The following is a 26,168-nucleotide window of genomic DNA, read 5'->3' on the forward strand; positions in this document are numbered from 1 at the left end:
TATTTTTTATTTTTTAATTTTCACAGCAGCTGCGCAATGTGAAACCACATTACGCAGCTGCTCGCACTGTGTTCCCGTGTGCACAAAACCATCACAGCGGCATCGTTCACGCCTGCCCGTTGGCTCGATGTTTTCGTGGTTTGGTCATACAAGATGTTCCGCTGTGATTCACCCTGATTTGTACTTATTCGTACGATGTGTGAAGGGGCCCTAACTGTTGACATGCTTTCTTTCAGGTAAAGCTCATTTTATTGTTGATATATGTTAAATGCTATTTCTTGAATTGTTAAAGCTTTTTCATGGTGAAACGTTTTTCCTGTAATCAATTGCTTGTTCTTAGGATGTATTTAGGGAATTCTAATGATTTCATGTTCATTTATAAATGAACATAAGAAAGTAGTTCAATATGTTAAGTTTCTCTGATTTTCCCTGTGAGTGAAACCACACACCAAAGGGCTGGGGCTTAGTGATGTAGAGTCTGCCTTAAAAGGCCAAGAACAAAGCTTGCACTTGCACATATTTTACTCTTACTTTCTTTGTTTTTCTTCATGGCTGAACAAGCTCTAGGCCTCCCAGCGTAGATTTAGCTAAAAGCTACCATGGGGCTCATTGTTCATTTTTGTTTCATTACTTTGTGGCTTTTGATGTTAACACATCAGTTTTGAAAAACTTTAAGGTTTAAGTCGAGCTTCCTACCTTTTTTAGACAACTTCCGAGCAGAGGTTTCAGATCAAGAGCGAAATTGCCAAAAAGCATTTTCCCTTTTTTTCTGAAACTTTCAAAATTTGCTCTCAAGCCCTTAACTTTTTCTGTTTTGCAAAGACTTTAATTCGGTCTTCCACAAGTTTTTGGAAGCCACCGGAGTATCTTTTGAGAACAAACACCTAAAAACTTTATCCGTGGGTCAACCGAAACCAACTGACAGACCTACAGAATCATCGGACTGTCCTGTTGACAAACAAAGCCGAAACAATGCCTGGGATCACCGGGGGAAAACAAGCTGTTCAACCCCAGAGCCATGCAGGCTCAGGCCACAAAGGGCCACCAACCGGATGACCGGACTTGACAAGTCACCAGAAACACCTCCTCAACAGAGCAGCTACAGCTGTATGCACCCCTGATCCCAACAAAACTGTTTAAGGACCTGTGGCCCACTCTTGGGCCGACTGTGCTGGAAATTATTAATCTTTCTTTAACTTCTGGATCTGTTCTAAATGTTTCAAATCTGCAGTGATTAAACCATTACTTAAGAAACCTAATCTTGACCGTAGTGTATTGAAAAACTATCAGCCGATATCAAATCTATCCTTTTGCTCTAAAATTCTGGAAAAAGTGGTTTCACGGCAGCTCGTGGACTATCTTACTGAGAATAATCTCTTTGAGCCACTGCAGTCTGCTTTTAGAAACTATCATTCCACATAGACGGCTCTCACTAAAGTGGTGAATGATCTACTGCTTACAATGGATTTGGACACCACTACAGTTCTGGTGCTGTTAGATCCTAGTGCTGCATTTGATACCGTGGATTATCATATTCTACTTGATAGGCTGGAAAATCATTTTTGGATTACTGGGAGTGCCCTTGCATTGCTGACATCATACTTGACCAGTCGTTCTCACTGTGTTTTGTACAGTAACACTACCTTTAACCTTAGTGACATAAAATTCAGGGTTCCACAGAGGTCCATCTTAGGCCCCCTGCTTTTCTCCCTTTATATAGCACCCCTTGGGCACATATTGCGGCATTTTGGGATTACCTTTCACTGCTATGCTGATGATACTCAGTTATACATGCCGATAACTGCTGGTAATCTCGTTCATATAAAATCCTTAGAAGATTACCTTGCAGCAGTGAGAAGTTGGATGTCTAGAAACTTCCTACTTTTAAGTAGGAAGGTCATAGAGCAGGTCATAGAGCTTTCTCTTAACGTGCCCCTGCTCTGTGGAATGATCTCCCGGTGACAATTAAACAGATTCTGTGGATACTTTCAAGTCGAGACTTAAGACTCACTTATTCTCCCTTTCATATGGCTCGCATACTGGTATAGTTTTGATTTAGTTTTGATTTAAAATTTTGATTTTACTCTTTTAATTCATTTTATTAGGAAAGGGAGCGTGCCGCGGCCTCAACTTTACCTAAATTCTGGGTCTTTTAGTGAAGCTTAGGGTTAGTGGCCGGCGATCACCTTAGTATTAAGTAGTATTAATGCTAGCAAATTATACAGTATTTCTTGTCTTTCTGATGCCTGATTCTGTTTTTTTCTCTCTGTTTAACTCCATTTAGAGATGGGAGTTGTATTTGTGCTGGCGATCCTCCTGTCCTGTGCACCAACAGCATTTCCTGTATATTCGTTTTGTGAATTGTTCTGTAATTTATGTCTGTAGCATGGCCCAAGCAGAGGGTCACCCCTTTGAGTCTGGTTTGCTTGAGGTTTCTTCCTCAGAGGGAGTTTTTCCTTACCACTGTTACTCTGGGGGTTGGTAAGGTTAGACCTTATTTGTGTGAAGCACCTTGAGGCAACTCTGTTGTGATTTGGCACTATATAAATTAAAATAAATTGAAATTGAATTGAACTGAAATATGCAAAGGTTTGGGCATCCCTGATAATTTTCATGATTTTACTTTATAAATCATTGGTTGTCTGGATCAGAAATTTCAGTTAAATATATCATATAGCAGACAAAGCAACCTAGTCTCACGACATGTCATAATTCAGCAGCACGAACTATACATTAATCTATTGGTTCTTGATATTGTGACGAAAAGCACCACATTTTCATCACGGCTGCATGAATTCAATCTAATACATTCCGTGATGACTGCATGAAAATAAAAGTGAAGCGGGGTGGGGGAGTTGGGGGGGTTGTGGTTAGGGTTGGGGGAAGGAGTACGGTTAGGTTATGGTTAAGGTTAGGGTTGGGGGTAGGAGTAAGGTTAGTAATAGTGAGTAAACAAACTCCGTCATGAAAATTTTAATCATTTCGTGATGAGAGCATGAAAAAAAATGTGAGACTGGGTTGGATGAACACACTGATATTTGAGAATTAAATGAAGTTTCTAGTATTTACAGAAAGTGTGCAATAATTATTTAAACAAAATTAGGGAGGTGCATAAATTTGGGCACCCTTGTCATTTTATTGATTTGAATACATTTAGCACTAATTATTGGATCACATTGGTTTGGTAAGCTCATTGACTGTTGACCTCCGTACTCAGGTGAATCCAATCATGAGAAAGGGTATAAGTGGCCATTTGCAAATGTGGACCCTCTTTGCATCTCTTCTAATGAGTGGGAACATGGGAGCCTCTAAACACCTCTCAAATGACCTGAAACAAAGATGGTTCAACATCACGGTTTAGGGGAAGGATACAAAAAAACTATCTCAGAGATTTCAGCTGTCAGTTTCCACTGTGAGGAACATAGTGAGGAAATGGAAGACTGCAGGCTCAGTACTAGTTAAGGCCCAAAGTGGCAGGCCAAGAAAAATCTCAGATAAGCTGAAGCAAAGGATGGTGAGAACAGTCATTGTCAACCCACAGACCTGCTCCAAAGACCTACAACATGATCTACAACATGATCTGCAGATAGTGTCTTTGTGCATCGCTCAACTATACAGCGCACTTTGCACAAAGAGCCTTTTCTGCATACATGCCACAAACAGAGTCGCTTGAGGTATGCTAAAGTACATTTGGACAAGCCAGCTTCATTTTGGAATAAGGTGCTGTGGACTGATGAAACTAAAATTGAGGTATTTGGACATAACGAGGGGCGGTATGCATGGCTGAAGAAAAGCATAGCATTCCAAGAAAAATGCTTGCTACCTACAGTAAAATTTGGAGGTGATTCCATCATGCTGTGTGGCTGTGTGGCCAGTGCAGGTACTGGAAATCTTGTTAAAGTTGAGGGTCACATGGATTTCAGTCAATATCAGCAGATTCTTGAGAACAATGTTCATGAATCAGTGACAAAGCTGAAGTTGCACCGGGGTTGCATCTTTTAACACCCAGCGAAACACTGCTCAAAATCTACTAAGGCATTCATGCAGAGGAACAAGTACAATGTTCTGGAATGGCTATCTCAGTCCCCAGACCTGAATATTATTGAAAGTCTGTGGTGTGATTTTAAGTGGGCTGTCCCATGCTCAGAAACCAACAAACCTGAAATGTTTTGTAAAGAAGAATAGTCCAAAATACATTCAGCCAGAATCCAGACTCTCATTGGAAGCTATAGGAAGCATTTAGAGGCTGTTATTTCTGCAAAAAGAGGACCTATTAAATATTGATGTATTTTTTTTTTTCTGTTGGGGTGCCCAAATTTATACATCTGCGTAATTTTGTTTAAAGAATTATTGCACTTTCTGTAAATCCTATAAACTTTGACTTCTCAAATATCACTGTGTTTGTCTGCTATATGATATATTTAACTGAAATTGCTGATCCAAACAACCAATGATTTATAAAAGAAAATCATGGGAATCATCAGGGGTGCCCAAATCTTTACATACAACTGTAAGTGACCAGCCAAGGTTCATCGGGGCTTTGTTGTCAAAAGAGATGCAAAGTGGTTTTCTTCATTGTCATTTCAGCTGCTCCAGTTTTTGGGTCAGGGTTGCCATAGTGGGCCACCAAATCCGCACAAGGTTTACACTGGATGCCCTTCCTGGTGCAACTCTAGTTTTACCAGGAGAAATACACAGAGCTGCTGGTGTTCCTAAGATGTCTCCCATCCAAGTACTAGATGCCGCACTGCTTAGCTTCTGAGATCTGACAGGATCAGGCTTACACAGAGCACATGGTTTATACTTATTCATTTGGTAATTTTCGTAATAATAATTGGCGACCCCAAAATTCATTACTAAATTCCAATCAGATGTATTCACTTAATTCAACAACAACAAAGTTTACTTTGTTCTTTCACTGCTTTATCTTTCAGCACCTCATGAGTAGCAAACTGTCTCCATAATAAAGCTAATCATTGTTCATATCCACAAAATGTCAGTCACCAGTACATCCCTTGTATATTTGAAAATAAATATGTAAATATTAAGCCAGTGGCTTTACTGTGTTCAGTGAAACAGAGTTTTGGTCAATCCTATCGGAGGTTATGACGTTCAGATCAGAGACTGTTTCATGTTTATGCTGCGTTTATGACAAGTCACGAATGCCATGAAGTACACATTCTTGGCCGCTGATCACGAATGTGATTATTTGGGGCAGAGGCATCAAGTGTCCTCAGGAACTGCTGCAACCTGTTACCACACGTTACGATTAATGGCACGTGTTGTTGGAGAATTATCAGGAACCATTACGCACGGTCAAGAATAGTGTTCCGCGTTGTTGCGCGTTGTTGCGCGCTATTGAGCGTAACAGCGCATCGTTAAGTTCTGTCACACTGTGAATGAGGTGAATTGTCCCCACACACACACCCATATTCATCCAACCGATTTCAGATCACTCCAGTTTTTCAGAAGAACTTTGTGACTGCATGCGTAGTTGGGCTCTGTGCCGTGGAGTGGCGCAGAGAGGAGGAGGAGGACAGAGCCAGATGTGTGGCTTCATGCGGCTCGTCTCGCGCATTTTCCCAAACATCATGCACATGCAGGATGTGGAACACCTGCAGGAGCGCGCTGAAGAGCACTGAAATTAGTCTTTTAGCCGACTTGGTGTCAGCAATCAAACTGAATGGGGTGCAGCAGGGTTTAATTGTGCGCATGCTTCTTCCTCTGCCGAACTGGAGGAGGTGCAGAGATGTCTGGCTGCACGTGAGTCTCCTGTTGCTCCTCTGGTTGCTCTGGCTCAGACTCGTTCTCTCGCTCATACAACAGCAGGTGGAACACCTGCAGGAACGTCCTGAGGAGCTTCAGCAGGAACTGTGGAATGACATTTGGAGCCGAATTTAATTGTGCGCACATGACAGAAAACTGATTTGTCGTGGCGCGCAGTGAAATGTGATGCCGTGTTACAAGTTGTGTCAAAACTTGACAGTTTCCGTGCCACTTCGCAATAATGCATGACAGTTTGGGCTCCAAGAACCATCACAGGAACCACTATGAACATTGTCACGTTCTATTAAGGATCACTACTCATCAAGACGGATCAATAGTCTCAGTTGCGACCTCCATGACGTGAGACGAAATGAGGGTAGTGTGTGACATTCGTGGAAGATTTTTTGACAGGCAAAAACATGCTCCACGAATATCAAGACTATCACGCACCAACACGCACTATTAAGAAACCTATTCACATGTGTTAAGTCACATTAAGAATGTCAGGAATGTGTCATGAACGACAGAAAAATGACATTCGTAACGCGTCTTGGTTATGTGTAAACGCACCTTTAAACTAACGTTCCTGTGCATAAAACTGTGTCTACTTAAGTACATGTGATTTCTTAGTTTTTTATATTTAATAAATTTGCTAAAATCTGCAAAAAAACAAACAACAACAAAAAAACAACAACAACAACAAACAAACAAGCAAACAAAAAAAGATGCCAGGAACTGGGAGACGAGTCAGGATTGAGGGGAGGATGATTACAGCAATGTATAGAGAGACATCCTGGATGAAAACCTGCTCCAGAGCACTCTTGACCTCAGACTGGGGCGACAGTTCTTCTTTCAGCAGCACAATGACCCTAAGCACACAGCCAAGATATCAAAGGAGTGGCTTCAGGACAACTCTGTGAATGTCCTTAAGTGGCCCAGCCAGAGCCCAGAACTGAATGTGATTGAACATCTCTGGAGAGATCTGGAAATGGCTGTGCACCAACACTTCCCATCCAACCTGATGGAGCTTGAGAGATGCTGCAAAGAGGAATGGACAAAACTGTCCAAAGATAGGTGCACCAAGGATGTGGCAACATATTCAAGAAGACTTGAGGCTGAAATTCATGCCAAAGATGCATCAATAAAGTATTGAGGAAAGGTTCTGAATAATTATGTACATGTGATTTCTTAGTCTTTATTAGCTTTTGTTTTTAATAAACATACAAAAAAACCCACACCTTTTTCATGTTGTCATTATGGTATGTTGTGAGTAGAATTTTGAGGTAAAAAATAAATTTACTCCATTTTGGAATAAGTCTGTAACATAACAAAATGTGGAAAAGATGAAGTTCTGTGAATACATTCCAGATGCACTATATGCAGAATCAAGGAAAAGCTGAGCGGTTTTTCATCTATGAACAGTAAAATGTGAAAAATGCCATTTTTGGCACTTCTGGAAGTGGGGGGGCACAGGGATTCAATCAGAAAGTGAATTTATGACAAAATTGTGACCAAAGGTATGTCTGTACTTATTTAAAATAAAAAACAAAACAAAAAAACAAAACAAAATCAGTGGATGTTGATTTTTAACCATTACAGGAGCCATGGGAGCCTTCAGAAAGATTCATGGTCAATGAAACTCTTTAGTACAGTGACATTCATTCAATGAATCTACTGTATATGCAGATCTATAAAATAAAGTTATTAGAGCAGCTTTTCAGTAATAAATTGAAGTGTGCAAAATGTCATTTTTGGCCCTGTTTTGGGGTCTGAGGGTCCCTTAGAACAATTCTAGGACAATGACACTTAAAAATAGCAACTTCTGACTCCTAGCCCTTTTTTTGCAACACCACACTAAAGGTATAAAAGTGATCATTAAAAACTGTTGATGCAAAGCAATATAAATGTAATCATCTCACAGCTCAGAATCAAATCATTTTTTGAATGTTAATGACAGCAACACTGACATGCTGTTCAATATTGTTATACTCACCTGAAAATTTCTCTTTGCCACAAAAAAGCGCATTCTCTGGATGACTCGGATTGCTCTTCGGTGAGACTCAGTCATTCTGCAAGAAAGAGTTGCATATGGCTCATCAGTGCACATTTCCTCCTCGAGCAAAGAGCTTCACCTTCATGTTTATGAATGACAACAGTTAAAAACTGTCCTTGACTTCTGCACCTGCACTGCTCAGGATATAATTAAAACCATTTAAGTGGACACAGGCTCGGATTCTTCTCATTAGGCTCTTTTGTGCCAAGAACTTGACTATTTTAAGCATCGTATATAGTTCTCAATATTTAAGCCTCGGTCCCACCGAGTGAAGAAGGAGTGAAGAAGGAGTGAAGAAGGAGCCACGCACCCTGTTTTTTTTTGTTTCGTGAGCTATCGTGGCATTATAGTGGCTCAGAGTGGCTCTTAGAGGCATTATTTTCAGTTAACGAGGCTCCTCTCTGAGCGTGGCGCAGTTTGTGTTCGAGTTACAGCGACGGCTTAGAGGCATTTGCGTGGTGCTTACGAGTCTGCAAAAAGTCCATTATCCGTGCGCCTGGCACCTTCGCAGGACCTGAGAGGCTATTTTTGGAGCGGCTCCTCCTCTTGCGCACACAATTGCACCTGCTCTGTGCGCTGGACTCTATATATTTTGTAGTGGATTAATCATTTTCTGCCAAACCTTGGATGTTGAAAACACTTCTAATCACTTCTGGCATCACAGAGGACTGTTTGATCTGGACACTTTCCTGCTCCATGTGGGATGTATTTTGAGCAGCTTAAGGTAATTATTTTTAATGTTTTTTATAGCTTGATAAAACAGTTCCTTGCTATAAAAGTATGTCTGTATGTTGACGTCTGTTGTATGTAAAAGTATGTTGATTTAATATCTTGTTAATGGATCAGTGTGTGCGCACTGAGGCAGGACCTGAGAGGCTATTTTTGGAGCGGGACTCCTCTTTGGGCACCAAATTCCACCTGCTCTGTGCGCTGGACTCTATATAAAATAATTATTTTGTAGCGGATTAATCATTTTCTGTCAAACCTTGGATGCCGAAAATACCTGTAATCACTTCTGGAATTAATGTATCACATGAGCGCCGCTGTGTGTGCGCACTGAGGCAGTAGTGACTCCTCATCACGCTTCAAACGAGCATTTAGGCAGAACGCCAGCTCACAAAAGAGTGATATTTCAGTCAATATTGGACGAACACAAAGTTAAAATTTGGGTGACTGCGTGAAAGTGGATGTGTGTTTAAAGCCATGGAAGATAATAACTCCAGTGGAGCAGCTAAGAGCAGGAGCTGTGCAGCAACACGGGTGGAGAGCACGCAAAAGAGCGATTTTGAAGACATAACACAAAGTTAAAAGTTGTATCATGGTGACTTGTAAGCTGCGGAAGAAATAAATATATATATTGAAAATGATCCACAGGTGTATATAATAAAACGGCCACCTCATTCTATATGCAGAACGGCACCGCGCGCAAAAGAGCGCTTTTGCAGAAATAAACAGACGAACACAAAGTCAAAAGTGGAATCACCTTGTAAAAATGACTGTGCTTAAAGCCAGGGAAAAAATAAAGCCAGCGAGGAGCACAGAGGCGGCTCTCCAGGAACCCATGGTTCGGGTCTAGCTGGTCTGGTGCATTACAGGTGGACTGCAGCCTGGCGCACAGCGCACAATTGCGGAACTGTGATGGAGTGTCTATTTTTGGACTGCGTTAAAAAAAAAAAGAAGAAGGGACATCTTTAAATGCTGCTGTGAATCTGTGAATTGAAAACCCACACTTTGAAGGGACCAGGTGTGGGAGGGCTGGAGGTTTGGACCAAACTCATGCCGAAACGTGCGCCAACATGCCGTTATCATGGCGCTATCATGGCACTACGTGGCTTAGTGTGGCTGATGCGAGCCATTCGAGGCTGTAATGACAGGTCGGTCGTGGCTCACTAGAGGCTGCTACGCGGCACATGTGGGGTACAGAGAGGCACATAGTGGCACCTTCATAGTCGATACGTGTTAAGATGAAAACGTGGGTCATTCTTCAAATAATCACCCCACACCCATGCGTGGCTCCTTCTTCAGCCTTCATTATTCGGTGGGACCGAGGCTTTAGAATAATAAGGTAATAACTTCATGGAATGTAGCTAGCACATTAAATTATTAAGTGTGTAATATATATCAAGATAAATTGTAGTATGGTACTGTAAAAATTACTGTAAAAATGGTTCATGTCATTCTGAATTCCCTAAATCTATTTTTTTTTTTTTTTACTTTGCCTAGATGATGCTATTGTTACTCTTGCATTTTATACATATGACTGTGACAAGGAATTAGCAACCTACTGTACATCTACAGAAATGAAACATTGATGTGTGCAGTTAAAGTAAGTAAAGAGAGCTGCATGGAGATTCACACTTTTGAAAGCCCTCAGGCAGGCTCTCAGCCATTCCTAATGTTAATGGTTAGTGGAAAACTTTAAAATGACAAAAAGAAAGCAAAAACAAACTTGAATGCAGAGACCAAAGTAGTTGTACAAAACCCACAGCTTTTGATGAAAAAGACTAAAAATTTAATTTCAATTACATTTACATATATAGCACCATATCCCTACAAACCTCAAGATGCTTCAAACGAGTAAGGTCTAACCTTACCAACCCCTAGGGCAAGCAGACAGGTGACAGTGGTAAGGAAAAACTCCCTCTGATGATATTGAGGAATTAACCTTAAGCAGACCAGACTCAAAGGGGTGACCCACTGCTTAGGCCATTCTTGCAGTTACAAGGTTTTTACAAAGTTTTACAAAGCTGAAGAAAGAGAAAACAGGAAATCAAAGAAAGCAACATCAAAAACAAGGTGCAGTTGTTGACATGACCACACAAGCATTTACACCACAGACAGGGGTTCATCCAGCACCCTGGGGTGCAGGGCAAGAGTTCATCCATCATGCCGTCAGTGGGCTTGTCACTGCAGCAAACTTTATTCCAAACACAGACTGCAGTGTGCTACATCAGCTTCAGGCATGGCATCTCATGATCAGTGCAGCACCCTGTGGTTTGCAGCTGTCAGTCTTGTGTGATGTCATCAGTACCTCAGAAACAGAAAAAGAGCAGAATCAGTTGGCCAGAAAATCTGCATCTAAGGAAGAGTTCATCAGCAGTAAATCAACACTAAAGCAGAGAGAATACTAAGGTGATCACCAGCCGCTAGCCCTAAGCTTCACTAATAGACCCAGATTTTAGATGAAGGGAGGCCGAGACGTTCTTTTCTAATAAAATGAATTTAAAGGGCTAAGAAGCACAGTCCCATACTATGCCAGTATGGTAGCCATACAAAAAGGAGAATAAACGCGTCTTATGTCTGAACTTTAATGTCTCTACGGAATCTCACTGTTTTATCTCCATAAGGAGATCATTCCATAAGACAGGGGTACGATAAGAGAAGGTTCTATGGCCCACAGACTTTTAATGCACTCTAGGGACACAAAGTAGTCCTGCACCCTGAGAACGTAGAGCCCAGGCTGGTATGTAGGGTTTAATTAAGTCAGCTATGTAGGGAGGTGTTAGTTTATAGGTCAATAACAGAACCTCAAAATCCGACCTCAAAGAGACAGGAAGCCAGCGAAGAGATGCCAAAATGGGTGTAATGTGGTCCAACTTTCTGCTTCTTGTCAAGAGTCTGGCAGCAGCATTTTGAACCATTGGGAGAACCCTAATGCTGGACTGTGGAAATCCAGAAAATAGAACACTGCAGTAGTCCAGTCTAGAAGAGACAAATGCATGGATCAGGGTCTCTGCATAAGCCATAGATAAGATGAGATGAACCTTTACTATGCTTCACAGGGAAGCAGTCCTCGGAATATCTCTAATGTGTAGGTGAAAGGACAGTGTACGATGAAGTCACCCCAAGGTTCCTTACTTTGTCAGTGTGATGTACAACCCCAATTCCTATGAAGTTGGAACTTTGTGTAAAATGTAAAAAAAAACAGAATACAATGATTTGAAAATCCTCTTCAACCTATATTCAGTTGAATACACCACAAACACAAGATATTTAATTTTCAAACTGATGAACTTTGTTGTTTTTGTGCAAACATTTGCTCATTTTGAAATGGATGCCTGCAACACGTTTCAAAAAAGTTGGGACAAGGCAACAAAAGACTGGTAAAGTTGATGAATGCTCAAAGAACACCTAATTGGAAACAGGTGAGTGTCATGATTGGGTATAAAAGGAGCATCCCCAAAAGGCTCAGCCATTCACAAGCAAAGATGGAGTGAGAATCACCACTTTGTGAACAACTGCGTGAAAACATAGTCCAACAGTTTAAGAACAATGTTTCTCAACATTCAATTGCAAGGGATTTAGGGATTCTATCATCTACAGTCCATAATATAATCAGAAGATTCAGAGAATCTGGAGAACTTTCTTCACGCAAGTGGCAAGGCTGAAAACCAACATTGAATGCCCGTGACCTTCGATCCCTCAGGTGGCACTGCATTAAAAACCAACATCATTGTGTAAAGGTTCTTGTTGTGAAAGTGTTGGAACACGGACCCACAACAGGGGGCGCAATGAACGGACAATGGAGAAGGTAAATAAGATTTACTTCTGTGAAACAGGCACAATTAATATAACAAACACAATTTGGGGTCGAATCCGCTGGTGTCGTGTGGGCAGGCTCGAAGGTAGGAGACGTCCGTCTCAGTCGAACCGGAACCACCCAGATCTCCTCTGCCACCGAACCCTGGAAATACTGGAACCGCCAAGTCCCGAATTCCCAGGTGGCCACTGCCTCCGCTCGTCGGATCCGGTACTGCTGGCAGGAGAGAGCGACAACACACAGGCGTGGATGACCGCACCCAGTAACGGAGAGGGGAGAAGCCGCCTCCACCTCTTGTCAAAGAACAGCAGGAAGGTGAGTACTTATCCAAAACAGTGAAGCTATCTGTAGTCACCAGTCCTGAAAAGGTTTAATATATATAAATGCAGAGAATACTACCTTAGTCTTAGGCGATATCTCGGCACTGAGGTGGAGACGCCGTCCTCCTGATATACCTCTGTGCTGAGTGGAACAGCTGTGTCTGGTGATGGGTGACAGCTGTCACCCAGGCTACTCCCATGATGCGGCAGCGCCCTCTGGTGCCTGGAGCCCGCACTCCAGGCAGGGCGCCCTCTGGTGGTGGTGGGCCAGCAGTACCTCCTATTCAGCGGCCCACACAACAGTTCTTACCGCATGGGCTCAGGAGCACTTCAGAAAACCATTGTCAGTTGACACAGTTCGTCGCTACATCGACAAGTGCAAGTTAAAACTCTACCATGCAAAGCGAAAGCCATATATCAATCATTGTATTCTGTTTTTATTTACATTTTACACAACGTCCCAACTTCATTGGAATTGGGGTTGTATGATACACGAGCCTAGGTTAAGCATTAAGCTGGTCAAACTGATGTCCATGTCTCGCTGGATCCAGAACCATCATTTTGGACTTGTCCAAGTTTAAAAGTAAGAAATTGCTGGACACTCCGCTTTTCAGTGAGGCAAGGCAATCCTCTAAGCACTTTATGTGCATGAGATAGCCAGCAGTTATTGACATGTACAAGTGAGTGCCATCAGCATAGCAATGAAAGATAATCCCAAAACACCACAGTATGTGTCCAAGGGGGGCTATATAAAGGTAGAAAAGCAGGAGGCCTAAGATGGACCCCTGTGGAATCCCATATTTCATGTTACCAAGGTTAAGGCCCTGTCACACCTTGACGATTAACCAGCGTCTGCTGCTTTATAAACTCTGGCATATGCTGTCGTACATCTAATAAATTAATGCAGCTGTCACACCTTGACGATTAACCAGCGCCTACTAACAGCCCAGTTTACACCCATGGGTTTGGGTCAGTACTGCACCGTGTGATGCACATCAAAAACAGAGTAATAAAACAATAATTTTATTTTTTATTTTCATTTTTTATCTTGGTGGACCATTTTCGTTGTGTACAGAATGCTGATGAGTGGACAGGTTGTGGAAAACTCTGTCGTGAATGAATGGAGTGCTGTGACTCTTTAAGCACAGGCTGCTTCCTGATGAGCGGAGCTTAAAGCAGCAGCGCGGCTGTTTTCAGCTCCGCTCATCAGACCTGATCAGGTCATCACAGACCTGAATAATGAAACGTTGTGATGAATTTAACTTTTAAAGCGCCAGTCGACCGTGATCAGGTGTGATAAGAATGAAGTGCTGTGTGATCTGTTGTTGTGGTGATCACCAACAGTCACTGCACTTTAAATGTTTAAACAGCACATTAATCAGGTGTGATCACCCTGATCGATTGATCGGGTCATCTGATGATCACACCACAGCGACAGCGAGCAAGGTTTAAATGATCACAGCACTTCAGTGTGTTCAGAGCATGACACCGGCATGAGAAACACACCTGCAGCAGAAAAAAACACAGAGAGACTTGCTTTAAAGCGCTGCGTTTCCAGCCACAAATTAAAGGATTTTCCGAGGTCATTTTCAAAAATCAGGAGCTTTATGTGGATTCATGTCCATCTGTGATGGTGAACTGGACTCAAATGAAGAGGTCAGATTTAATCCGTGTGTGAATGAAACAGTCGTTCTGCATATGGACCGCAGCTTTCAGCCAATCAGTGGCCAGCATTAATGGACAGATGAGTAAATTACAAGAAATGTCTGCCAACAATCACATAACTTACCTACAACTGATGTCCAGCATGTGCAGGACCTATGAGCCACACGCTGGCACTCATTGAAAATTTTCAGCATGCCCAAAATTTTTTGAGGAGTTCAGCTTATTAGGACGTTCATTAGCGAGCTTCAACGTGTTCCAACGAGCTTCAACATAGGTCAACTTGCTCTTAACTTATAAAAAATTACACTTAATTTATTGGACTTATGCCAGCATTTTTTAATAAGGTCAGCATACTTTGGCTAAATCGTCATGGTGTGACAGTGCCTTTAGAGGTAGTGTTGTTGTGCAAGACACAATGAAAGTTTTGTAAAATGTCACAGTGAGAGTTAAGTACAATGTCAGTCATGTACAGACATACCCAGTAATCCCAAAATGATTCTCCAGCCTGTCATATACAATTCAGCAGTCACAGTACTGCACTCACAGCATGTGTGTATTGGCTGCCTATGATGTCCAACAGCTTCTTGGGGATCCCATGAATACCGAGGATGTCCCAGAAAGCAGTCTGATCAGCTGAATTAAATGCTTTGCAAAAATCAACATAGGTCACAAAGACGCACTGCCAATACTCACACTTGTGTTCTATGAGGACCCGCAGGGCCAAAATGTGGTCAAGAGTTGACTTCTTGGATGTGAAGCCTGACTGCTCCGGTCACTGGGCAGCAAAATGCTGAAACTGAATCCTATTGAGAATGTTCCTTGCAAGCAGCTGATTTTCACTGATTTGACAATCAGATGACAATTTCACTGATTAACTGATTCCATCTGCTCAAAGTGATACTAATCAGTGAAATCACCTGGTGGACTCAGTGGCTGCAAAGAAAACCTGTACCCTCTTGGCCCTTTATGGAACAAGTTGCCCACCCCTGATCTGGACACTGAAACATGTAAGTATCTAATGTTAGTATCTCAGTTATCCTGACAGCCTCTCAACTGGGGCTGATGAAGAAGGGATGTGGAAATGCTTTTCTGCAAAGAGGGCCAAACTGGGGAACCTGGTGGCAGAGATGCCCCAGAAGGTGAGCGGGCCTTCCTTCTCTTTGATGGTGGGCTCAGCCAGGTAGCTGTCAACTTCTGAGCTGGGAGGTGGTGGCCTGGCTGCAGGGGCTGACTTGAATAGAAGGGGGCTGCCGCTGCTGTTGGTGAGAGGCGTGGATGCTGGGCTGGGGGGCAGTGATGAGACAGTTGATGTCGTACTTGTCAGCTGTTGATTCATCTTCTGGGTTCGTGATCCCAACCAATAGATGGCTTTTTATCCATGATGTCAGTTGAGTGAGTGAATGATGTGCCAGATGTCACTCGTTTATACAGCAGCCCAGTAAGTGCTCACGCATGTTGAGATTCTCCTCACTTCACTCACCTGAGTAGTTCAACTTCTCAGTTGAACACTTTAACTACTCAGTACCTATTGTAATTAACTCACTAACTCAATAACCACCTCAATTACTTATGATCAAGGCAAGATATTCAAATATATTGCTGTGTTAACCACATCAATTAACCGACGTGAAAAGGAACAAAATTCAAACTATCACATAAACATTTTCTAATTGTGATGGATGAATTAATATAATTCATAATATATATATCATAGTTGATTGACAAACAATATCATTTTAATCAAGTTCAGAAATGTTCATTTAATTAAGAAAAAAAGAAAAAACATTTGATATATAATTTATTTTAATTTGATTATTTGAGTTACTAGTGGGAAAATCCCTGAAAAAATACTTGATTTCAAAATATTTAAATTTACTTTACTTGAAATTTACTTGAAAATTCAAGTACTTTTCAAATGTACTTGGGCCAAGTACGTTTAGCATTTTTGAAAAAGTACTTGAGTTCAAGTCCAAGTACCTGAAAAAGTTCCAACGCTGAACTACTTTAGTTTCTGCATCCACATGAATGATTGGAAACATCTTGCAGATGAACAAGAAATACAGAATTATCAATTGTACCAGAAGATCTGAGTCTTCTGGTAGAATCGTTCAGTAGTCCCTCAGAAACAGTTACTTAACATCAGCTTTAACTCTGAAGCAGGTGTTTCCCATTATTCATCCTCTCTCAACCAGTAGGAACCACACACATTCCTTAAATCATCAGTCATCTCACTCATTTCTTGCTGTTTACGGATCTCTGATCAGACATCCCCTCCTCCATCTTTCCGCCACCATCTGGTCCCCATTAGTGGAGCAGATAATATCAATTTTACAGTCAAATCATGCAAATGCTGGTACAAGCAACAAATTTAGCCTGATGATTTCCAAGATAGCAGCTAACAAATCTGGCTGACTGGCCATTTCAAAATTCAAGATGGTGGCCATTTTCCAAGCTGGCCATCAACATGACTTCCCCAAAAGGTTTTTTTTTTTGCATTGAAATTCTCCTATAACAATGGATCTATTTTACAGCATCAGTGAAATCCAAGATGGCACTTAATTTAACGATAGCCACCAAATCGACCCCCAGATAGGTTTTTTTTTTTTTTTTTTGTCACAACATTATTATTTATTTAATTTGTGTGAGCTTGCACTGTGGTTGTAGGTTTTCAGGTAGGCTCGGTTAAATTTTTCATATTTCACCAACAATATGACACTGTCAAGAATTGTGGTGGTGTGGCACAAACAGACTCATAGGTAGAGGAATGGGAGTAATCAAAGAAGGCTTTATCTTGAGAACAGGCAGTGGTATGGTACACAGGATGACAGTCAGTGATGCAGAGGTGACAGACAATCTTTAGATAGATGTAAGGTCTAAAAACAAGCAAGGTTCAGAAATACGGCAAAACAGAATTCAGAGACTGATGTCAAGGCAAGGTCCAAAAAGATAAAACAGGGTCATACGTGGGTCGGCACAAGAACAAAGACTAAACAATGGCTATGATATAGGCTGGAACTAGGGTGGTGGCACAAGATGAAAAGCATAATGAACTGGCAGTGAACATAAAACACATGAGGGTTAAATACACAGTGGGGAATCAGGGCCTGATGAGGGGCAGGTGCAGAGAACATTCAGGAAGGAAGCGTGGTCAGACAAGATGACAAGGGAAGACAGGCGACAAGAGGATCAGTGACAGATGGGGCGTGACTGACAGGAGCAAGGGTAAGAAAAATCCATGACAGTGACTAAAACCCAATGGTGATCAAAAATAACATACCCAAAGCACGAATAAGCAAGGCAAAAGGTCAAATTAAAAACACTCACTGGAAAAGAACAAAGCATTAATCAGGAAGACAAAGATAAGAACTAAAAGTCAACATATAAGAAAACCAAAGGCTAGGACTGAAATGACTATAACAAACCTCAACACATGGCTAAAGTATAACAAACTGAAAATCAAGGACCGGGGCCAGACAGAAGAACCATAAGAGGGAAAGTGGGCACAGACATGGGACAAACCATAACATAGGCCTAAGATGGGGCAAACCATGACAGACACTCTTAGTGGCTTAAATTGTCATTTGTCCATGTTGCCTGTAGATATTAAATATTACAACATAATATATTCAAGACTTAACACCTTTTAATAGGCCTACATGCAGTAGGTTCAAGAGATGAACACTTTCAAAAAAATGTGCTGGGTGGAAACCATTAACACTAAATGTAATAAGCGTCACTAGAATTTAGCACATAAGCAAAATAAAACATAACAAATACTATAAACTATAAAATATACTAACTAAAACTAAATGGCATGTCACATTAATATAACTTTAACTGATCAAACAGGAGCATTTCTATGCAAAAATTGCTTTTCGATAGGTCATTTTGGTGGCCATCTTGGAAAATGGTCACCATCTTGAATTTTCAAGCGACCAATCGACCAGATATGTTGAGTAATATCATAAGAAACTAAACGCATGATTTTGCCTTTTTCTACTCCACTATTTCCTCTGCCTTGGGAGAGGCTTCTCCCCTTCTATTTCTATAAACAGGCTGTGGTGGGCACAGTTCTGATAATCCAATAACTGATAATTATTGAAGATAATGTTTTCATTATCGGATTATCTTTTCAGATAACTTTGAAAACCATTATCGAACTAATTATCTTCTGATAAATTTTTGTCCGATAATTTTTTTGACCGTTAATGTGGTAAACAAAGCTGAACAGCTACAAACACTTATAAATTTTAAAATCAGTTGAGCGCCTACCTGTTAAATGTTTCTTAGCAGATGTGTAATTCTCCTCTGCAAACAGAGGAGAGCTGCTTCTAGAAGAATCCGCTCTATCCTCTCGCGGAAAAGGAGAACTGGTCACACACACAAAAAACTCACTTCTTTTAACCCCATACTGATATGCTGGCAATATCACCCAAGTCATCCAGAGGTATACATTTTTAGCTTATGGTTCAAATTTTAACCAAACTAATTTCGGACAATTTATTTTAGTGCGGATGTGCTGTGTCCAGGTGCATTATGGGTATGATAGGGTAATCTCAGTACGTTCACGACATGAGAAATGCATTTGAGACACTCTGATCAGGCTCCACGGACAACAGCATTAAACTCTAGTGCCTAAAACTCTCGTGAATATATTCTCTGGGTTTATAGACAATGTTATTGTGTTTGCGTTTATTAAATTACATGCATCTTAAATGTAGCAGAGTAGCAGACACAGATTATCTGGAATTTTGTTTTGGCACGTTTTCAAGTTCTCTACTGCCATCTACTGGCCAGTAGTGTTCATGGCAGTATTCGCCCTGAAGCTGGGCTGATATTTTCAATCACTGTACTCGGTTCCAGCTCAAACTGTACCACAGAACCAAAACTCGCACTGGCACCAGTAGATCATGGCAGTGTTCTATTTATTTTGACACTGGTTATATCAGACGGTTATCTAATTACAACTTGGCTTTTTTTTTTTTACAAATAAAAAATGGCATATTTTACAAAAGCACATTTATCTGTAAACACCAACACACGACACACCTCACCTTAACGTGTTGGTTTACATAGAATGAATGAGTCAACAGCGGAGGCACATTTTACCCAGAATGCCATCTGTCTGTGTCTGTTACAAAACTTCAGAATTTGTGCATTATTCAACATTAAAAGATATATGTTATATCTTAACTTTGCACAAATGACAGAATAGACATTAATGGAGTTATTCTATCAGCGTTCATTTTATTTACATCAAACCATAAGTCAGCACTGCTTTATTGATGGCAGCGTTGTGATTGAGTAGAGAGTTTAGCTTTGTGGCTCCTCTCAGGTGCGTTTGTGCTGGAAGCCTTGTAGTAAGCTGGACCTTCCAGCAGGGGGGAGGATGCTCAAAGACAGAAGTGCTGACTCGTTTGGGTCTGTCGTCGCTTTTGATGCTTTCAGAAGCGATTGTGGTGTTAAAACTTAAAATCAGCTTGTTAGTAGTTGCAAGTGTACCGGAGACAATACTGGAATTTATTGGTTATCTGTAACTTCTGATACATTTTTGGGTGGTTTATCGTTTTAACTTTATCAAAAATAACTTTTCAGTTATCTGATTATCTGTTATCGAAGTTAATTTTTTGGTTATCTGTGCCCACCACTGTAAACAAGATTTGCAATCCTCTCAGCTTCACTCTCTACCATAATGGGGACCAATGCTAAATCTACTTCATGGCACACTACACTTTCTGTACATTATCTTGTTGCATTAAAAGTATCAGCTTTAACTTGCCTCCTGAGTCTTTCTGATACACAGCTGTGAAAATGTTAGTGCCCCCTTGAGGTTTTACATGTTTGAAATTTCTTTAGGACATCAAAAAATAAAACAAAAATCCAAGCTTTCTGCATTAAAATTTCTAAAATACTGACCTAAAACCCTGATCACAGTGAAAATAAATCTCTACATCATGAATCAAAAGAAATAAAAATCTAAAAGCCAAAGTGATGGTGTAAATAAATAAATGACCCCTTACACATACAAACCATCACTTTTATATCCAGTCTCCTTCAGACAAGTCAGAGGATGGATACATCAACATTTCCAAGACAGTGATTATGTCTTGGACTTTAATTATATCAATTATGGAGAAATACAAACAGGTTTGCATCACTACTCATAACATCATAGTGGAGTGGAGCAGAGAAGTCTTTCTTTCACCCCCCCCCCCCCCAAAAAAAAACAACAACAAAAAACAACTTTAACTTGCCTCAGATCAAATCTAGGCTTGCACCTCCGATGTGCCTTCTTGCAAATTGTAGCTGACCTTTCAAGTTTTCTTTTTAATCCTTCTCTATACTGCTTGATCATGAAACTGTATAACTGGTGATGCAAAATTCAAAACTTGCACTACACACAATTTCTCCAGTTGCAGCCACAGAAGCCTATAACTTGCTCAGGGTTGTCTGAGTGTGTTAGTGACTTTCCTCACTCGTCTCCTTCTTGCACAGTCCCTTAAACCCCCGTCACACATAGCAAGAATGTGCAAGGAACCAGTCTGACACAAAATATGGTCATAATCAGGGTTGGACTGGGGAAATTTTTCAGGCCGGGCATTTTTAACCAAGACCAGGCCACCACCAGGTATCGAAGGGGAAAAAATTAAGCCTGCTGTGACAGTGTGGTTTTTTTTTGGTCCCTTAACCGATCAATGTGCACCAGGAGACACATACATTTTAATACTATAAGAAACATTATAAAAAGTTCTCCCGAAATACAGTTATCATAGGCTTATCAAAACTACGATCTATTGACAGTAGGTCACATTACTTTTTAGACATAATAAGCCATCATTTCATTCAGCCTTGTTACTTAAATTTAGAAATAGAAATTATATAAAAACATTTGTTATAGAAATACTGTAGGCTATACTATAAATAATATATCATTACTTGTGTGATACAATTCATCATATAAAGCAAGAAATGAGTGGATGACTGGACCAATGACTGGATACAAAGGTTGAACTTTTGAAACTGCAATACACAAAAAGGCCACAAGATGGAGACAGTTGTCTATCTCACTACAAGCTACAAGTAACATCAAGGATTTATTTTATTACCAATTTGTGTTGCTAATCAACTTAGAGAATGACTCTCAATTTAAAGTAAAATGTTAGGTATGTGAAATTATGCCAGGACCTGAGAAAATACATTTTAGACAGGGACGCTGTTATACCACGCCACCGCATCGCAGACTGTGCAAAACAGCATACTTCGTATGACCGACGCATGACCGTCACACAAATAGAATAAAGAAATAAAGAAACAACCTGGCGGCGACAGCATGGTAGCTAGCCATGCACACCATTTGCACAGTTACATTGCTAGGCTAGGTTATGTGACTGGCAGAGTTAGCACGAACGAAAATAATATCCAACCTTAATTCATATCTGAGTGACCCAGTTAGACAGCACTTTACTTCAGACCAGAAGATCAGAATGTCTCTCTCACACACAGATGTCTGATTTATGAACAAGTTAGGTTGCTGTTCATCAATTAATAGCTGAAGTTAACCTTCACTTACCGTCATGGCCGTAGTGGTCCCCGCCTCACTTTATAGTCACCCTTTCTTGACTTCAATGAAAATATATACTTGTTTTATAAAAAGTAAAATAAAGACCTCTTTCTTGACCTAATATTTAACTGTTGACAGCACTGTAACAGTAAAACGTGTAATTTCTAACCTACATTGTTAATAAATGTAACTATTAAATTCTTTCTAACATTTTTCTAACATTTAAATTTTCTCTAAACATTTTACTTGTCGAAATTATTATTATTTTAAGTAGTATTAGTAGTTGTAGTAAAAAAAGGCTTCAAAACTGGACCTTTAATCTAGGGGTGTTGTGAGGGGGGCACATCTTTGCCCCACGCCCCCATTCCATTTGGATTCGCCCCTGCTTTGGCGTTTTAGCACAAAGAATGGATAACATTTATTTATGCAGAAAACATGACCAGATTTACAGGTCAGAAAGTTTTATTGTGTTTTCACATCATGTGGTCCTCAGAAAGAGAGTTTAGGTGCACTTGAGTGGAAAATAGTGTTAGTTGTTGATGCGTCGCGGAGGATCAGCTGTTTTAATGTGCAGATATGGAGTGGCTCAGCTCAGCTCTAAATAAAGGAGGAGAAAAGCATAAAAATGTCTTTGTAAAGCTCAGTGCAGGTGTGCTGTTATCACCGCGCTTTAAGAGGTGACGACGAGTCGTAGCTGCTACAAAAAAAAAAAAATTAAAATCCGCAGGCCAGTAGGCCAGCGGGCAAATGCCCGGTGTGCAATATCAGTCCAGAGGTGGTCATAATCCGGACACAGTCGGGAGGAAAAGAGGCGTGGTCAGCCGTGTCAGAACGCATCCGTACTGCCTCGTGCACACCTGCAGGATGCCGCCCAGTCAGATGGCACAGACTGCTGTCAGACGGCACCAACACTGGAGCTGTCACTCATTCACTCACTCACCCACACAATCAAATATTCGCTCATCCTCACATTTCCACTGTTAAACTGACCTCTCATCAGGAGGAGGGTGCGCTGGCAGGACTGTGCGTCTCACATAACGGAGTGCGCGCGTGTACGTGCATAGAACAAGTGATGCAAGCGGCATGCGAGTGTGTGGCCAGATGAAAACTTCACTCAGCTGTGCACGTGTGTTCATAATGGCTGAATGAGCTGCTACACGCGCATGCACGTGTGTGCCTGCATGTGTAGAACAGGTGATCAACGTAGTGTGCGAGTGTGTGGCTGAAATGTTCACTCGGCTGTGTGTATGTGTGTTCATAATGACTGTTCCAGCCACTCCGCGTGCACACGCAGGGGTGCACTTGTGCATGTGTGCACATGTGAGCACAGGAGTTGTTCATCCAGAGAGCGTACAAAAAGGCTGACAACTGTCAGTGATCGCATGTTTGTGTACTCCGGTGAAAAATCCCTTAAGGTGTTTGATCAGGCCGTCGTCAGATGTGCGTTGCATCTCGATGGTGCTAAGAGTGTTTTGAACATGAGCAACACACGAATGGGACCAAATATGTAGATGCTCACAGACTGCCATCCGTTGGTCTTCAGCCCGCACCTCAATATTTCCCGATTGTGGCCGGATGTGTCTTTCTAACGCCATTTGGCCTCAATCGGCGTATGTGTGATGGGGGTATTAGTTTTTGAGAACTATCTGCTCCACACAGATTTACCATAGAGTGCCATACTGTTTGTATTTCTATATAATTGATGTAATTAAAGTCCAAGACATAATCAAAGTCTTTGAAATGTTGATGTATCCATCCCCTGACTTGTCTGAAGCAGACTGGATGTAAATGTGATGGTTTGTATGCGTTATAATAAAGGGGGCACTTATTGATTCACACCATCATTTTGGCTTTTAGATTTTTATTTCTTTTAATTCCTAATTTAGAGATTACTTTCACTGTGAGGTTAAAGGGCATAATTTTAGATATTTTAATATAAAAAGCCTGGATTTTTGTGTTGTTTTTTGATGTCCTAAAAAACATCAAACATGTAAAAGCTCAAGGGGGCACTAACTTTTTCACAGCACTGTACAACTCCATGTACTGTAAACCGGTGTTTCTCAGTGCTGGTCAAAGGGTACCCATAGTACTGCACATTTTCTGTTTGTTCCTCATCTTATCAGACTAGATTTGACTCATTATATGCTGTTAAAGCAGATGGAATTGGATAAGGTGCCGTACTGTGGGTGTGAGGACCAGGATTGTGAAGCACTGCAGCTGTCACATTTGGAAGCCACAGCTCAGTGGACCTTCTGACAACAGTCCAATCAAAGAGCATGCATGTCATGGCAACTCCCACAACTATTTGGGAAATTCCTTGGATTGGGAAAGTAACTGAGCTGGAGTTGCTGTTGGATTTGTTAGAAATGTAGTTGTATGCAAATGTTTGGGCACCCCTGATGATTTTCATGATTTTCCTTTATAAATCATTGGTCATCTGGATCAGAAATTTCACTTAAATATATCATATAGCAGATGAACACACTGATATTTGAAAAGTGAAATTAAGTTTCTAGTATTTACAGAAAGTGTGCAATAATTATTTAAACAAAATTAGACAGCTGCATAAATTTGGGCACCTTTGTCATTTTATTGATTTGAATACAATTAGCACTAATTATTGAAACAGGAAACTGGTTTGGTAAGCTCATTGGCCCTTGACCTCCTTACACACATGAATCCAATCATGAGAAAGGGTGTTTAAGGTGGCCATTTGCAAATGTTCAAATGTTCTTCTAATGAGTGGCAACATGGGAGCCTCTAAACACCTCTCAAATGACCTAAAAAAAACAAAGATTGTTTAACATCATGGTTTAGGGGAAGGATACAAAAAGCTATCTCAGAGATTTCAGCAGTCAGTTTTCACTGTGAGGAACATAATGGGGAAATTAAAGACCACAGGCACAGTACTAGTTAAGGCCCGAAGTGGCAGGGCAAAAGAGGCAACTGCTCTAAGACTGCAAGGGAAGCTCAGCTTCCCCTAAAATGTCAAAAAATAAGTGATCAAATATATACTGTTGTGTGTACATATCACTGACTAAATATGTGCTACAACGCGCTCAACTTTTGTTCAGAATCAGCTTCTTATCACTGGTAACGACGTGGCTTTCCTCTCACTCATTCCCGCAGCTTCACAGTGCTTTAAACAGTGTGGACGCTGAGGGTCCACAGAGTTCAATAGCGAAGCAAAGAGTGCAGCGAAACAAGACGAGTCATTGGATAAATGCTGGGCTTTGTCCCGCCCATCGGACGCTCAGCGTCTCTGGGGGTCTATGGGGCAGTGGGCTGGCCTCGGCCGGCCCGGACACTCAGCTTTTGCATGATGATTGGATGATCTGTCTGAGGCTGAATCCCTTTTTGATTGACAGCGAAATGAGCGAACCAGCGATCTTTTGGTGTAAACATCCGTGGGAGCATTTTTAAATTTTCATTCTGTTCTGAGTTGAACTGGAGACTTTCCTAATCCTCTTAGCGACATTTTCTTTGTTAAAAACGACTAGCGACAAATCAAGCTTCTATTTCTGGTGTTTTTTTTGTAGCTGCTTGTGTTTGGAGACTGACTTCTATCACTCTTTTTGACTTCTATCACAGTTTCTGTCCCTACCGAGCAGCGGGTGCTGCTGAGCTCCTCCACGTCACAAAGCACTCACAGGCGGACACACTTCACACTAGCCTCGCGCCAGTCCCAGCTAGCGAGGTAGCAAGCTGCACATAATGGCAGACAATTTGAATGTTGTGTTGAGGATGTCTTTTCTTGAGTCTGCAGGCTGCTCAAGGTTGCCCAGAAATAGAATTTCTACTCGATGGAATTTCACATCACGGATAGTGAGCACTGTGGCAAACAATTATGATGCCCTCCATCAAACTTTTGAGATGATCATTGCAGATAAGTAAGTCCATGGATGATGACACATTAGACTGTGCCAAAGGCCTTCTGATGAAACTGGAGGATTTTGAGTTTGTGTTCATGTTGTACACATATGAACAAATCTTCTCTGAGACTGATGTGGTGTTTGACATTGTTCTGTACTGCAAGAAAAGAAGTGAGTCTCTTCTTGCTTTTGTCAAAGAGAAGAGGTCAGAGGGGGCTTTCCAAGCTGTTTATGCCAAAGCAGCAGATCTCACATCAGACCCACAAACTGAGCCCATGAGAAAACGCCATCTGTCACAACTACAGGATCCCAAGGAGCGCTACAGAAATCTCTACATGGCCATCCTAGACAATATCACAGAGCAGCTACCTCGGCGTTTTGCAAATTTGGA

General features: G+C 41.2%; 1 protein-coding gene across 1 annotated transcript in view; it reads right to left on the bottom strand.

Annotated features, from left to right (window-relative positions):
- Window positions 1-26,168, bottom strand: part of kcnq1.1 (potassium voltage-gated channel, KQT-like subfamily, member 1.1) — a 298,840-nt gene that overhangs the window by 79,665 nt on the left and 193,007 nt on the right. The window contains exon 13 of the mRNA XM_034184774.1: window positions 7,760-7,835. Within this exon, the coding sequence (XP_034040665.1) occupies window positions 7,760-7,835 (76 nt within the window). The remainder of the gene's footprint in view (window positions 1-7,759; window positions 7,836-26,168) is intronic.

Source organism: Thalassophryne amazonica, chromosome 2 (genome assembly GCF_902500255.1).
Source record: "Thalassophryne amazonica chromosome 2, fThaAma1.1, whole genome shotgun sequence".
Classification (NCBI taxonomy): Eukaryota; Metazoa; Chordata; class Actinopteri; order Batrachoidiformes; family Batrachoididae; genus Thalassophryne; species Thalassophryne amazonica.